Raw genomic sequence first — 14,124 nt, 5'->3', positions numbered from 1 at the left:
GGAGGAGATGAAGGCATGGATGAGTCTTTCAGCAGCGGGAGGTGTGAGAGAGGGTCTGATTTTGGCGATGTTGCGGAGGTGAAAGAAGGAGGTTTTAATGACATGGCGGATGTGAGGCTCAAGGGAGAGGGTGGAATCAAAGATCACGCCAAGGTTGCGGGCCTGGGGAGATGGGGAGACAGTGGTGCCGTCGATGGTGAGAGTGGGGTTATTGATTTTGCTGAGTGTCGATTTGGAGCCTATGAGGAGGAATTCTGTTTTATCGCTGTTGAGCTTGAGGAAGTTATGTTGCATCCAGGTTTTTATAGCTGACAAACAGGTGTTGATATGGGAGAGGGGGGGGGTTGTGGGGGGATTTGGTGCCGAGGTAGATCTGGGTGTCATCGGCGTAACAGTGGAAGTCCAGTTTGAAGTGGCGGAGTATCTGACCAAGGGGGAGGATGTAGATGATGTTTTACCCCTCTTACTGGTCATTTTGCAGCCCAGTTGGAGTCCTTCCACTTCAGCCACAGTCAGTTGCTGCTTCGCTCGGCAGCCTCTTACAATGACCTGACGGCTTGCCGGAAGGCCTGTCCTCGAACTCCCATTCCCTTCAGGAGTCTGGTTGTTGACATGGCTACAAACCCTCTACAACCAACCTCTACATGGAGCACCTGGGTACGCCAGCCACATTGTTCTGCCTCGGCTGCTGTCTGAATACTTCAGACATTTGCGTTCATGCGCTTCACCAAATGCAGCCTCCCAAGGCACAGTTAACTCCACGATGTACAGGGACTTCTGTGAGGTTGACCACAAGATCAGGTCCGGCCTGAGATTAGTTGTGATGATCTCTGGTGGAAAGATGAGCTTCTGGTCTAGATCAGCCTGCGTCAAAAATCATATACTTATTAAAACACTGTGTGTTGTGTGTGTGTGTGAGTGTGTGTGTGTGAGTGTGTGTGTGTGTGTGTGTGTGTGTGTGTGTGTGTGTGTGTGTGTGTGTGTGTGTGTGTGTGTGTGTGTGTGTGTGTGTGTGTGTGTGTGTGTGTGCGCGTGTCATTTCGCCTTTGATTCAAATGTCGAAAACCAAACGCCGAAACGGTGAAAATGTTACATATTCCGGTAAAGGCACCTCATGATTTCAAAAATCCCCTCCTCTGTAAATTTGCTTCATTATTTTCCGACTTTTTTACAAAAATTGTTCACAAATCTGACTTTTGTTTCAAATGTAACCGCTGGCCAGCTGATGACGTCACAGTGCATTTGCTCGTGGCCCCACCACTCTGGATTAAAGCAGCTGCTGTCAACGCGCAGGGGCACTGTTTTCCATGAGTTACGCCACCATCCTGCCCCCCTCCCATCCTCCCCGACTCACAGTCATTTTTTCGCCTCACGCTGTGCTGTTGATTAGCACTCGCCCGGCTGTCCACAGCGCACCGCCCAGCCCACTAGCCCGGCCGTCCACAGCGCAGCGCCCAGCCCTGCCGACAGCCCAATGGCTCAACACTAAGTATGCTCACGCCTCAGCCCCCACAGCACCAGCCCCGCCCACAGCCCAACCACTAAAAATGAAGTCCGCACTCGCTTCGTCTTGGTTCTAGAACATTGCGACGGCAGTCGTTATCGTCGCGCGGGCATGGGGCAGTGCGATGGGAAGGTGGCCCTGGCGGCCATTCCTCCCTCTGGAAGAGGCCGTCTATGGAGACCTGCGTTACCTCTGTTGATCGCAAGGATACGGGGAATCGTGATGCCTTTTCCTCGCTGGTGATCCCGATCTCACCTGGCCTGTCACGGGAGGGTTCCTCCTCTTCATCACCCCCGCCCGATCGTCTGTAACGCTGGCGAGTGTGCTTACCCTCGTGCAAGCCACAATCGGCAGGCCCTCCGCCGTTTTTCACCATCCTCAGAGTCCACGACTGTCGCAGCCTAGCTCGGGACCGGGGCTAGGTTAATGTGTGTATGACGCCACAGCCCCCCCCCCCCCCCCCCCCCCCCCCCCCCCGGCAACTGCGCATTGCGGGGACAGGACCCAACGGGTCCCCCTTGGTCTAGTAAAACAATAAAATTTGTTCTGTAATTCACATCCATTATTAAAGTCTAATTGATTAAATAAAAAGGATACTCCACTGGGTAGAGTAGTAAACATCTGGGCAGGGTCGTTGGCACGGGGTAAAATGAGAGAAGCAGAAAATACAAATTACTTTTGAACCATGGCACAGCAGCCATTTACAAAGCAATAGGCAAGAGGGGTTCACATTTTTGGAAGAGATCAAGAGAAGAAAACTAATTCAAATAAAATCTCTTTATAATGGAATTGATTGCACAGTAAAAGATAAACAAATCAAAAAAATCTTTGCACTAATTCTGTGAATTGAAGGTACTGAAAGAGGAGGAGGCAATCCAGACGCAAAATGTTAATCAAACTATACAAAATTCTATACAAAGTCATGCAAATGCAATATCTCAAAACATTATGGATTATAAGAATCTATTCCCATAATAGGGGTGGCATGGAGACGCAACGGTAGAGTTGCTGCCTTATATATAGCGCCAGAGATTCCAGTTCAATCCTGACTACAGGTGCTGTCTGTACGGAGTTTGTGCGTTCTCCCTGTGACTGTGTGGTTTCATTAAAATTGTAAAATTGTCCTTAGCGTATAGGATATTGCTAGTGTACGAGGATCGCTGGTCGGCACGGACTTGCTGGGCCAAAAGGCCTGTTTTCGCGCTGGATCTCTAAACTAAATTCAACGATCTAAGCAAATTAGAAATTGCAAATATTCTTCCCAGTAATACCATTCCTCATCAGAAAAGGTTAATTTACCTACCTTGACAATATCCCATCTGTGGTCAGTTCAACCCAAATATTCTTCTTATAACATATCATCTGATTAATTTTAATTTTCAATGGATTAACCATTTGTCATTTATGTTCATTTATTATTTTCCATAAATGATTTTCATATTTTGTACTTGTACATAATCATTCTCTAGGTAAAATGAGTGGAGAGGAAAATGCTGCTCCACATGTACCTGAAAATGAGATCAATGAAGATGATGAGGAAACTATCACAGCTCTTGCTCCATCTATAGATCTTCAAGAGGCCCAAGCTGTAGATGTAACTACCTGTCCTGCTTTTCAGTGCTTGGAAGAAGTAAGTTTTCTTCGAAATTTTATGTTGATATCCTGACGCTTTGAAGATGAGCTGGGAACTATGTACAACCTGAATAAATCACTGAGAATAGTTTTAACTTTGATTAGCAGCTCATTTTACATCATCGTTAATTTTTGTTCTTTTGTAATATTAAGAATTGGGAATAGCTTACAAAACTTCATATGGGCTGTCAAATGTAACTATCATTTATTTTGCAAGACTGCATCTAATAATTTACACTAGACTAAGTGCAGACCCGTTGGGTCTGCTCCCCCAACACAATATTCCACCACTCACCCATTGCCCCAATGCAACCCGTTCCCCCAATGCAATATTCACGCACAGCCCCCAACTCTGCAGGCTTATTTCCCCTCATCCCCCAGCGCTCCCTTCCCCTCTTCACCTTCCCTCTTCTTTCCCCTCTCCTCCTCCCCTCCCCCAATCCATCCCTCACCTCCCCCTCCCTCTCCTTTCCCCTACCCTCAGTCACTCCCTCCCTCCATAAAAAGCAGCATCTGCAGTTCCTTCCTCAACAGGTCATTCATAGTTAGCTGTGGTTTAGATCCTGTTGACTTGACGATTGGACCAGTTTGCCTCGTGTGTTGTGTGTGTGTGTGTGTGTGTGTGTGTGTGTGTGTGTGTGTGTGTGTGTGTGTGTGTGTGTGTGTGTGTGTGTGTGTGTGTGTGTGTGTGTGTGTGTGTGTGTGTGTGTGTGTGTGCGCGTGCTGTGTGTGTGACTCAAACTCTGCGCAAACTGCTCGGCCACCCTACAACCCGACTCTCCCTCCCTCCCTCCACTCACTCCTGGCTCAGCCGCTACTCAGCCCGTTCCTGTCCTGCCCGACCGCCCACTGCTGTCGCCGCTCGGCCTGTTCCCGCCCTGCCCGCCCGCTGCTGCCGCTCGGCCCCTGCCTACCTGCCTGCCTGCTCGCTGCCGCCGCCGGGCCAGGCTGTGGGAGGGGATGGAGTCGCTGTTCGTCATGGTGGGCACCACGAGTTTCGACGAGCTGGTGGAGAAGATCTCAGAGAGGGCTGTGAGGGTAAGTTACTGCAGTGGCGGAGGCAGAGGAGATGGATGGTCGCAGCCATTCACCTAGGGGGACTGGGAGACAGGACCGCCATTTCCGCAGAGGGCGGGGGAGAGGGGTGAGTGAGGGAGAGAGAGACGGGACCAGGGGCTCCACTGAACCCCCCCCCCCCCCCTCAGCTGCCACCAGTGGTGGGGGAGATGGTAGACAAGTTACTGTGAGGAGGGGAGAGGAGTTTGTGAATGAGGCGGGAGAGACCGCAATGCAGGAAAAGGAGTTGCCATCCTGGCCGTGGAGTTAACTGACAGGAGAGGAGACCAATCTAAGTGGCGCTGACTGACTGGAGAAGAAACCAATCTGTTCATGCACGGTTTTTAAGATTTTTAAACCTTGATAACTTTTAAAATATACCCCGATCAGAACAAAACTTGTTGCACTTGCAGCACAGGGGAATGGTGAGTAACGTGGTGAAAAATCGTAGTGCTATTGTGTACCGTTTTTGCGCAAAAAACCACGCAAACCGGAAGAGCACAAGATCAGAGTTTTAGTTATGTATAGAAGATAGATAGATAGATAGATAGATAGATAGATAGATAGATAGATAGATAGATAGATAGATAGATAGATAGATAGATAGATAGATAGATAGATAGATAGATAGATGTGTGACTGCCTAGACAGACGTAGTCACACATGATAACAAGATGGGGGGGGGGGGGGCGGGGGATGGAAAATGTAACCAATGGGCAAACGGAGACCTTTGGTGTATGGTGGGAATGGAAAAGGAACATCGGTAGAGTGGGATAACGGGAATTGGAAAATTCAATGTTTGTACTGTTGTTTATCGAGTGGAATGTGAAGTACTATTCCGTTAGTTTGAACTTGACATACTCTGGGAATTAAGAAGGCTGAGGACAGAGAGCTCGGTGTACGAATGGAGGTTAAATTACATAGATCTGGAAACTCAAGATGGGCATTGTTGGACAGCTTGGTTTAGCCAGTTGCATATATTAAACCCCCTACTCTCAGAGAATGTGACTAGTTGAGGGAGAAATGTTGGGCAAAATGCTGGAAGAACATCTTGTTTTGAAATGACATGTATGTAAACGGAATAGATCATACACAATACACATTGTTCATTTTATTAAGGACATTTTAATTTTTTCAGCTTTACTGATTTGTAAAAGGTCTTAGACGCGTATATTAAAAACATCACTATGCAAGTTAATATTTATGATCAGCTTTTACATTCATCTTTCATAAACAACAGTGTATTAGTTTGATTCCTTCAATAATACTTCTCTCATAATTAGCAACAATTGCAGCAGATAGAACTCTCATTACCATTAATTACAGAGTAATTTGTCATCACATGAACATTATAATTACATGATACTGAAGCAGTAGAAAAAGTACAAAGGTAAAGGATTCTATTTGAATATTAATTAGCATACAAAAAAGTTATGTTATACATTTTATTGCTTGCATTTAGGGGAATGCGGCTATTGTTACAAAAATGATCAATCAATATTTACATTATATAGTTTGAAGCTTTCTTTCTAAAAAAATCTTTCATGTATTTTAACTATAAAGTCTATTCAATTTTCTTAAGAATTTCCTGAAATTCTCATACAAAAGAATAGGAAATAGATATATTAAAATTGTCTCTGTGCACCTCTTTAAAAGATGAGGGGATAGAAATTCATTTAATTTGTGCTTCAGATTTGGAACTGCACTGGAAGCACAATATCTAGGATGAGCCCAGAATTGAGGCGTGGGGCTCGCCTCATTATTTGACATGAACCTAATGCCTGTTCTCCCTAGTGTACGATTATAACGATGAGTAGAAATATTTTACACCCATATGTACATATCTTTCTGTAATAAATTCTCCTTCCCAACAACAACTTGCTTTTATATCGAATGTTAACGTCACAAGGTAATTTAAATATTAAAAGCAACAGATAGTGTATCACAAAGAAATTAAGAAGATAAAAATAGTCGAGGTTTGAGGTGGCTTTTAAGGGTGTGAAAAGTAGCAAAATTCCAGGCCATTATTGGTAGGGAAAAGACAATATGAATGTATGGAAAGTCACTGTCAAAAGTGCTGGTGGTGTGGTATGGGAATGGTTAACAGTACAAGGTCATAAGGGGAACCAAAGATGAGCAAGAGTAACATTTAACATGTTGATGAATGGGGATCTAATGGATATTAAAAAGAGAAGAATGATGGATGATCACAATTAGAATATATAAACATTAAAAAAAAAAGTTATTTGACCTTTTATGTCTGTCAGCCATTCAGTAAGATTACGTACAATCTTTTAACATAGTGGCAATTTCCTGAACTGACCCCATATCTCTTGATTGCCTTTAACACATAAAATTATATCAATCTTAGTCTTTATGACACTCGGTGCATCAAAGTCATAGCTCTCTTGGACTGTGTCTTCCAAAGATCCATTACACTCTGGGGGAAGAAATCCTGTTCTGAATGGCTGATCCATTATTTGAGACTGCTTCCAGTTTTAGGGCTGAGATCAACTCTACCCTGTAAAGTTCCTTCAGAAATTTGTACCTTTTAAGCAGATTGATTCAACAAGAAGTGTGTAGAAAAGTTAATTATTTGGAGCGACTGTAGGGTGAAGCTTGGCAGATCCGTTGTGAGAACTAAATACAAAATGCCAAAAGTATTCAAGAAGTTTATGCTGAAGATGGAGCTAAAGATATGAAAGTTAACTTGATGAATAGGAGATGAACCTCACTCTGTTTGTACAGTGTGAGTCTGTACACTGTGAGGTGAGATCAACTAATAGTAGAAGACCACAACAAAAGAGAAATGTTTAATATTGACATTTTTTATGCTTTAAAATTTAACCTTCTGGAATAAAAAGAAACATTTTGGAAAATACTCAGTTGCATTTGTGGAGGTGTGATATAAAATTAATATTTCAAATCCAGGGGTAAAAAGTCACTTTTCCAGTACTGATGAAAGGTAATTGACCTAAATCTTTACTGTTTTTATCTGCAGATGCTACCTGACCTGCTGAGTATTTCCTGCATTTTCTGTTTTTATTTTAAACTTCCAGCATTCATTTTTTTTTTGCTTTTGGAAGCTTTTGTTATTGTTCTGTGCTTATGGTACAATTTGTTTCTGCCCGATGAGCATTCTAACTGTTTTTAAAGCATGGCGATAGCCATTCAGAGTTTCCGTTTTTGTCGTGTACCAAGTGCTCCAAAAAATTCCATTTTGGATCCCTTTATAGAACTTCTTATAGTATTTACCATTAAGGTTGGCTGATATGCAAGCATCAAACCACCAACCAGAACTATAATAGGCTCCACAGTTACTTGAAGGGTACATGTCATTATCTTTGTCCTTGGTGGTAAACCTTTGTTGATCATGGTTATAATTTTTACCATTGTGCATTGCATCACCTGCTGTACCAGAGTAGCCAGCAATGGTCAGACGATATTGGTCATTTTCGTCTGCAACAGAAAATTGACTGTATTCGGCATAATTTTGCACCCCTGCCCAATCTTCAATTTCAATTCTTAAGGTCATATTTTTGGATTTTGTTAAAACATGTATTTTGTCATTTCCAAGCCAAAATTCTGTTGATAAGTTCCCAAAACCATTTTTGTAATCTGCCCAGGTGCGATTAAAATCGACACTACCATCTCTGCGCGACTGAATGACCGTCCAGCCGCCACCTTCAGTTTCCATATCACAATAGACCTCAAAATATTTATCCAAACCATCAGCATATTTATAGATGCCACTTTTCCGATTGTTCTGTTTGGAAAGACTTGAGCAATTTTGAGGCAGTACTTTTATATCTGTAAATAAGGAAATAGATCATTAACTTCATTATCTTTAATCAATAAATTTGGTTTGAATTGCTTGACTCTCAATAGATATCTATCTATTATTATATTACTAAAACTCTCTGTTTGTTTGTTTGTATGAGTGCGTGAGATCCCAAAACCCAGCCAAAACGATACGCGATAGCGCTACAATTTTTGTCCACCTTACTCACTATTTTCCTGTGATGTAAATGAAACAAGTTTTGTTTACATTGATGGTATATTTTACGTTATTGACATTTTAAACTTTACAAAAATCACTTTTCAAACCACTTTTCCACTTGCCTTACCCGTCAGCCGCGTTCAACATCACAATGACATCACAATGGGATCCCGAATCTCATTTACATAAAAAATCGCGATTGTCTAAAAAGCTGTTTTAATCAAATTATTCCGTTTTCATTAACAGCTAACATTGTGTTTAGTTTATTTTAGAGAAAAATGCACTTTTCATGGAGACTTTCATTTAAAATAAAAACATTGCGACTTTCATTGTGGGGTGGGGTGGGGGGGTGGGATAGGGGGGCGTTTCATTTAAAAAAAAGTGATTTTCAGTGTGGGGGATGGGATTGGGGAGGTGAGGAGTGGGGAGCAGAGGGATAGAGGGAGAGGAGGGGGTAGGGAGGGGAAAGTGGGGGAGGTGAGGAGGGAGTGCGGGGGAGGGGGGATAGAGGGAGATGAGGGGGGATAGAGGGAGAGGAGGGGAGAGTGTGGGAGGTGAGGAGGGAGAGTGGGAGAGGAGGGGGATAGAGCGGGAGGAGAGGGGAGTGGGGGTGGTAGGGAGTGGGGGATAGAGGGAGAGGAGGGCAGTGGGGGAGGTGAGGAGGGAGAGGGATAAGGGGGAGGGGAGGAATGGTGGAGTAGGGAGATAAAGGGAGAGGTGGGGGGTGGGGAGGGGAGGGGGGTTATGAAAGGAGTGACTGAGGATAGGGGAAGGGTGAGGGAGGGAGGGGAGGAGGGGTGAAGGAGAGTGGAAAGAAGAGGTAGGGTGAAGAGGAGGGGGAGGGTGTGCTGGAGATGAGGGGGAATGGAGAAGGATAGGGGTAGGGAGAGGGATGGCGAGGCGCAGTTGGGGAAGGTTTGCCGTGACTTGCGTCACAACTGGGATCTCTGGCGTCACAACGGGAACCCCTCAGCCACGCCTGCGCAGTTGGGGGCAATGGGTCAGTGGTGGAATATTGCCTTGTGGGACGGGCCTAACGGGTCCACACCTGGTCTATTATACAATAAAATGCTGATAATTCTCTGTCCGATTGTTCAGAGAGTCCGATAGTTCAGCATCTCCCTCACTGGTGTCTGAATTCTCATCACCACTTAACACTTTAGGTGCAGTTCATGGACTGGATAGATGTTGTATTTCTGAGCCTGATATTTAAATATATAAAATTTAGTTATTTGGCAGTTTGGATGGGGGATGCTCTGACGTAGATGAATGTAAGGTCGTTGGGCGATACCGCTATGTCTCTTCAGTCCACGAAGTCTTACCGACTATTACCTTCTCCTTTACACTAATCCTATATTAATTCAATTTTATATTCTCCCCACAGTCTCATCAATGCCCCCCTAGATTCTACCACTTGCATACACACTAGTACTAATTTATAGTAGCCAATTATCCCTTCAGTTCACATGTCTTTGGGATGTTGGAGGAAACACATGCAGTCACAGATAGAACAGCTAGCACCCGAGGTCAGGATTGAACTTAACTCTCTGGCACTGTGAGGCAGCGGCTCTACTAGCTGTGCCACTGAGTTACCCTCAAGCCCACAAATACAATTTCCCAGCCTGTTGACTCTATCAATCCCAAACTGAAATTGAGCCTTAAGATTAACAAATCTTGAATATTTAAATTGGCATTACGTGATATAGAGCATTGTGAACATTGCTACTTCAAGATGATATTATTGAAAAAGCATTGTGGTTCTTAACCAGAGACTCCTGGCTATCTAGAGGTTTCACAAAAAACGTAGGCATCTGCTAAAACTAGATTATGTGTAGTCACAATGTCACAGGGTAAAGGCTGTGACATGCATCAATGTCCTCCTGTTTGCAGTTGAATGGACCTCTAAGTTTTGCCTTTCCCTTCCTTCTTTTCACCATTGCTCCACAAGTCCATCCACACCTTTTGACAGCTGATCTGGACCTCAGCCAACTGCATCTTACAATCATATTGGTGCAGTAGTGCCAGTGATAGCTTATTTCACGTGCCTGAATGTCCACGATATTCAGTGCCTGCACTCACTCATGGTTTGGCTATTTCCTGGCAATTCCACCCTTGCAATCTCCCTCAGACTCATAAATCAATATGCTTTGGTTAACTCTGTTATTATGTAACATTGCAGAACATGGGCAAATCATGATTCAGCAAACAGCGCTCCCAGGTAGGGCTTCAACTTGTACAAAACCAGAATGTGGTCTGATACCCTTGTATTTGAGAAGCTAGCTGTATTCTCCTGTAGCAGATAGACGGCATAGTATTGAAATCGCTATTCACTCGAATAAGATTCTGGTATAGAGAGTGGGAGAAAGAGGATTGATTAAATATTTTTAATCACTTAAATACTTTTTTTTAATGTAAAAAATGGTTTATTTCATAGTTATGAAAGATTTATCTATATTGTCGCCATTTAACTAACTCTTTACAATGACTTTTATCCTTGACTGTCTCTTGTCGAAGGCCAAGAGTGCTTTGGGGATGAGGCCTTGGTAACCTATTGTTTGAAACTTGCATGCTACCAGGGCGCCACGGTGGCACAGCGATTGAGTTGCTGCCTTACAGTGCTAGAGACCCAAGTCGATCCTGACTACGGATACTGTCTGTGCGGAGTTTGTATGTTCTCCCCGTGACCACATGGGTTTTTTCTGAGATCTTCGGTTTCCTCCCATACTCCAAATACTTACAGGATTGTAGGTTAATTGGCCTGGTATAAATGTAAACTGTCTCTAGTGTGCGTAGGATAGTGTTAATGTGCGGGGATCGCTGGTTGGCGCGGACTCAGTGGGCCGACGGGCCTGTTGTTTCCAAGCTGTATCTCTAAATAAAAGCCAGTACTTTTCACACCTTATCAGGTGTTTCATGAATATGAGCCACACAGCTCAGTTAATTCTCTGCATCTGTCCTGTGGTACAGGGACTGCAATGAACATATTTGGCCAGTAGGTGGAACCAGCTCAGTTTGTGAATTGGAATATTTTATAACGTAGAAGTTTGCTTAGAAGGGAAATGATTGCGATCACCTGTAACAAGGAACTCTCCCAATCTTAATTGTAATGATTGACTTGACTCTAGTAATACTTATATTTGAATAATTGGCTTGGCTCAAGTTAGCCTGATGGTGAGTTAATGTAACTTCTGGAAATGCAAATCCATGAGGTCTGCAATTAATTTAACAAATTATTTTAGTTTTTCTGTTCTGGTAACTAAAGAGGTTACATGAATCTACATATTTCTTGCATGTTTCTTTGCTAAAAAATAGCAAGGCAGTTTGTTAATGTTATGACACAAAATGCTGTAGTAACTCAGTTGGTCAGGCAGCATCTTTGAAGCAAATTGATAACATTTGTTAATGTTACTCTTTCACACATTTTTGCAAATAGAACTGGCTGCTCTAAATGATATGACAAATTTGGCAATGCTTTTCAAGTTGTTCTGAAAAACATCTGGCCAAACTTAACTTTACTTGAAAACTTAAAAGGATCAAGGATTGGAATCTGTTTGCCATTTTAATTGTTGGCCAACAATATTAAAAGTAATAATTGTTCACAAAAAATAAAATGAGGCAAATTGTGTTTTTTTTTTAGCAAATTGCATCTCTACCGGGATTTTAATCAAATGTGAATTTGCAGTTGAGGTTTTACCACTGACATTTTATTAAGTAACATGTTTTTCAGGTTATAATATGAGCGAGCTTCTTGATTCAGTATGGCGCTGTGTAATGCTGCATTAATCAACACAATTGGATTAAGCTATGTATATATACTGTAAATTTAATGCTATGTTAGATAGTGAAATATATTCCAAAATAATTAAACTTACTGCTATTTGGAAAAACAGTGTTGTAAAAGCTTGAAAAATCATGAATACTAGTTTTAGCTATATGTGAGCATAGGAGGGAATCATTATTGCTTTAATTGGATAAAGTTGTGTCATTTTTAAGTCCATATATACTTCACACACTGATTAACATACCTTTAGGTTTTCCTGTAAGTTCACAAGTCGTGTAACACTTATTGTTCAATGTATTCACTGTGTTGTTGATGCTTGTAAGCTCATCAGTAATGTGATGCAAAACAGTGTCCATTTTCAACTCTTCCAAGCGTCTCTCGAGCAAATCGATCTGGTTTCTGGCAGTCTGTAATGAAACTGTCAGTACTTTTACTTTCTCCTCCAATGCTGTTATCTTGTTATTTTCTTTTCCAATTTTTTTTTTTGCAATAAGTTGATCAGGAATGGTACGCTTTTTCCGATGTTCTTTCAGCCACTTTTGCTTCATCATATTTACTGTTGCTGTTAAACTTTTAACTATTTTGACGGTCTTTTCAAGTAGTTTTGTCTCCTTAGGAAGCTTCAGGGTTAATGGTGGAATATTTATCTGATAACCGCATAGTTCACCTTCATCGCAGTCTGTGGGCTTCAGCTTGATGGAACAGCCTGCATTGTTTTCTGTTGGATTCTTGAATCTGGTAGTTATATTATATTCAGCAGGAATGTCTGCACAGAGTGTTAATCCAAAATTCACGAGAAAGAATGCAGCAGTAGCCCTCATTATTTCTTCAAAATTCTGATGTCTTATTATATATTTTAATGCTTTACACTCTTAAAATAAATGCCGTGTTCCACAAGCTGTTACTGACAGCTACTGCCAAGGATATTAATACTGTTGAGAGATGTGGGCAGGGCTCATTTATGATGTAGTATAGATGAGCATGTGATACTGACAATCACTAAGTCTGCCTCCAGAAACTGGAAATGATGCACTAAGTCAATTGCTTCCAGAAACTGTAAACTACGCAATATCTCAACTGCATACAATGAACCATCAATTTTGTATTTTCTGGAATGCTTTTTTTTATGCCTTAAGCATTGATAAAAGACACGGTTGGTAACACAGCAGTGAAATTCAGATCCGGTAGCACATAGTTTTTTTGGGTACTTTGATTGCCCTTAGCCCCAATAGATAAAATTTGCAGCCCCGTGTAAAGAACAGACGTCTGTATTCAACGTGATCCACAAAATGGAAGGTACACAAAAATCACTCGATATGGTAACCAATCCTCCACTGTATTATCAGTTACGGCATCAAAGGCCTAAGAAATAATAATTACCGAAAATGGAGAGAGAGAGAGAGAGGAAAGTAGTTCTGACATTTGTAGGAACAAAGGTATGTGGATACATTGGACTTTTGAACTTAATAATAATATAAGAGCTCATTCATCGTTAGGGGTTGTGCCTAAGTTAGCAATCTTAACCAGGAGATGGTCTGATTGCATATACTTGTGGGGGAAAGAACTGGTGGGGGATGTCAGTATTCGCCCAATGAATGCCTTTTGGAAGCATGATGCAGATCAAATTCCTCTTGCTCTTTCCATGCCCCCCTTTTTTAAACCTCGCGCAGTTGAAAGGAGCTCACACTGGTGTCACATTAAAGAGAGCAATACATTTCTTACAAGTTAGCATCTAGTTGATTTCTTCTCGCATTTATTACATTTCAAAAACGTTTAAAGTTACTTTATTTCAGATTGCAAAGATTTAAAGGATTAGAATAGCAAGAGGCAGGGACTGTTTTATTGTTGAAACCATTTGTTCCTAGCTATTTCCTTTCAATCACAGCAAGTTTGAGCATGAGCCGAGGACAGATCAGGAATGGAGGAAGGAGAAGAGCAGAAGTGGGAGGAGGTGGGAGAGAATTGTCTCCATGAAGCATATATAACCAAACTGTTCAAAGAACCACTCTACTTCCATCTCAGTAGTCAGCTTGTCTAGTGAATACTGAAAAATGTAAAAATCGCAGGAAGAGGGATTAAAAACATTTAGGTGGGATTCAGTTGAACATCCACCTAAATGCTTTGTGTTTCAATAGACAATAGACAATAGGT

The 14,124-nt window shown here is 42.2% G+C and overlaps 2 protein-coding genes across 3 annotated transcripts in view; one reads left to right on the top strand and one right to left on the bottom strand.

Moving 5' to 3' along the window:
- The window catches only part of ccdc146 (coiled-coil domain containing 146), a 104,387-nt gene that overhangs the window by 6,439 nt on the left and 83,824 nt on the right, over positions 1-14,124 (top strand). Inside the window, exon 2 of the mRNA XM_033039860.1 lies at positions 2,974-3,134. Within this exon, the coding sequence (XP_032895751.1) occupies positions 2,979-3,134 (156 nt within the window). The 5' untranslated portion in view covers positions 2,974-2,978. The remainder of the gene's footprint in view (positions 1-2,973; positions 3,135-14,124) is intronic.
- fgl2 (fibrinogen like 2) lies at positions 5,298-12,909 on the bottom strand. Of its 2 annotated transcripts, none has more exons than XM_033039861.1 (2): positions 12,209-12,909; positions 5,298-8,002 (listed from the first exon to the last, which is right to left on the bottom strand). In XM_033039861.1, the coding sequence occupies exons 1-2, from the start codon at positions 12,792-12,794 to the stop codon at positions 7,299-7,301; spliced, it is 1,290 nt and encodes a 429-aa protein (XP_032895752.1). In that variant the 5' UTR covers positions 12,795-12,909; the 3' UTR covers positions 5,298-7,298. The 2 variants fall into 2 exon arrangements, with proteins under 2 accessions (XP_032895752.1, XP_032895753.1); XM_033039862.1 differs by having other exon boundaries at positions 12,218-12,909.

Source organism: Amblyraja radiata, chromosome 21, assembly GCF_010909765.2.
Source record: "Amblyraja radiata isolate CabotCenter1 chromosome 21, sAmbRad1.1.pri, whole genome shotgun sequence".
Taxonomy (NCBI): Eukaryota; Metazoa; Chordata; class Chondrichthyes; order Rajiformes; family Rajidae; genus Amblyraja; species Amblyraja radiata.
The sequence above is the reverse complement of the archived record's forward strand: the minus strand, read 5'-3'. Positions and strand labels throughout refer to the sequence as shown.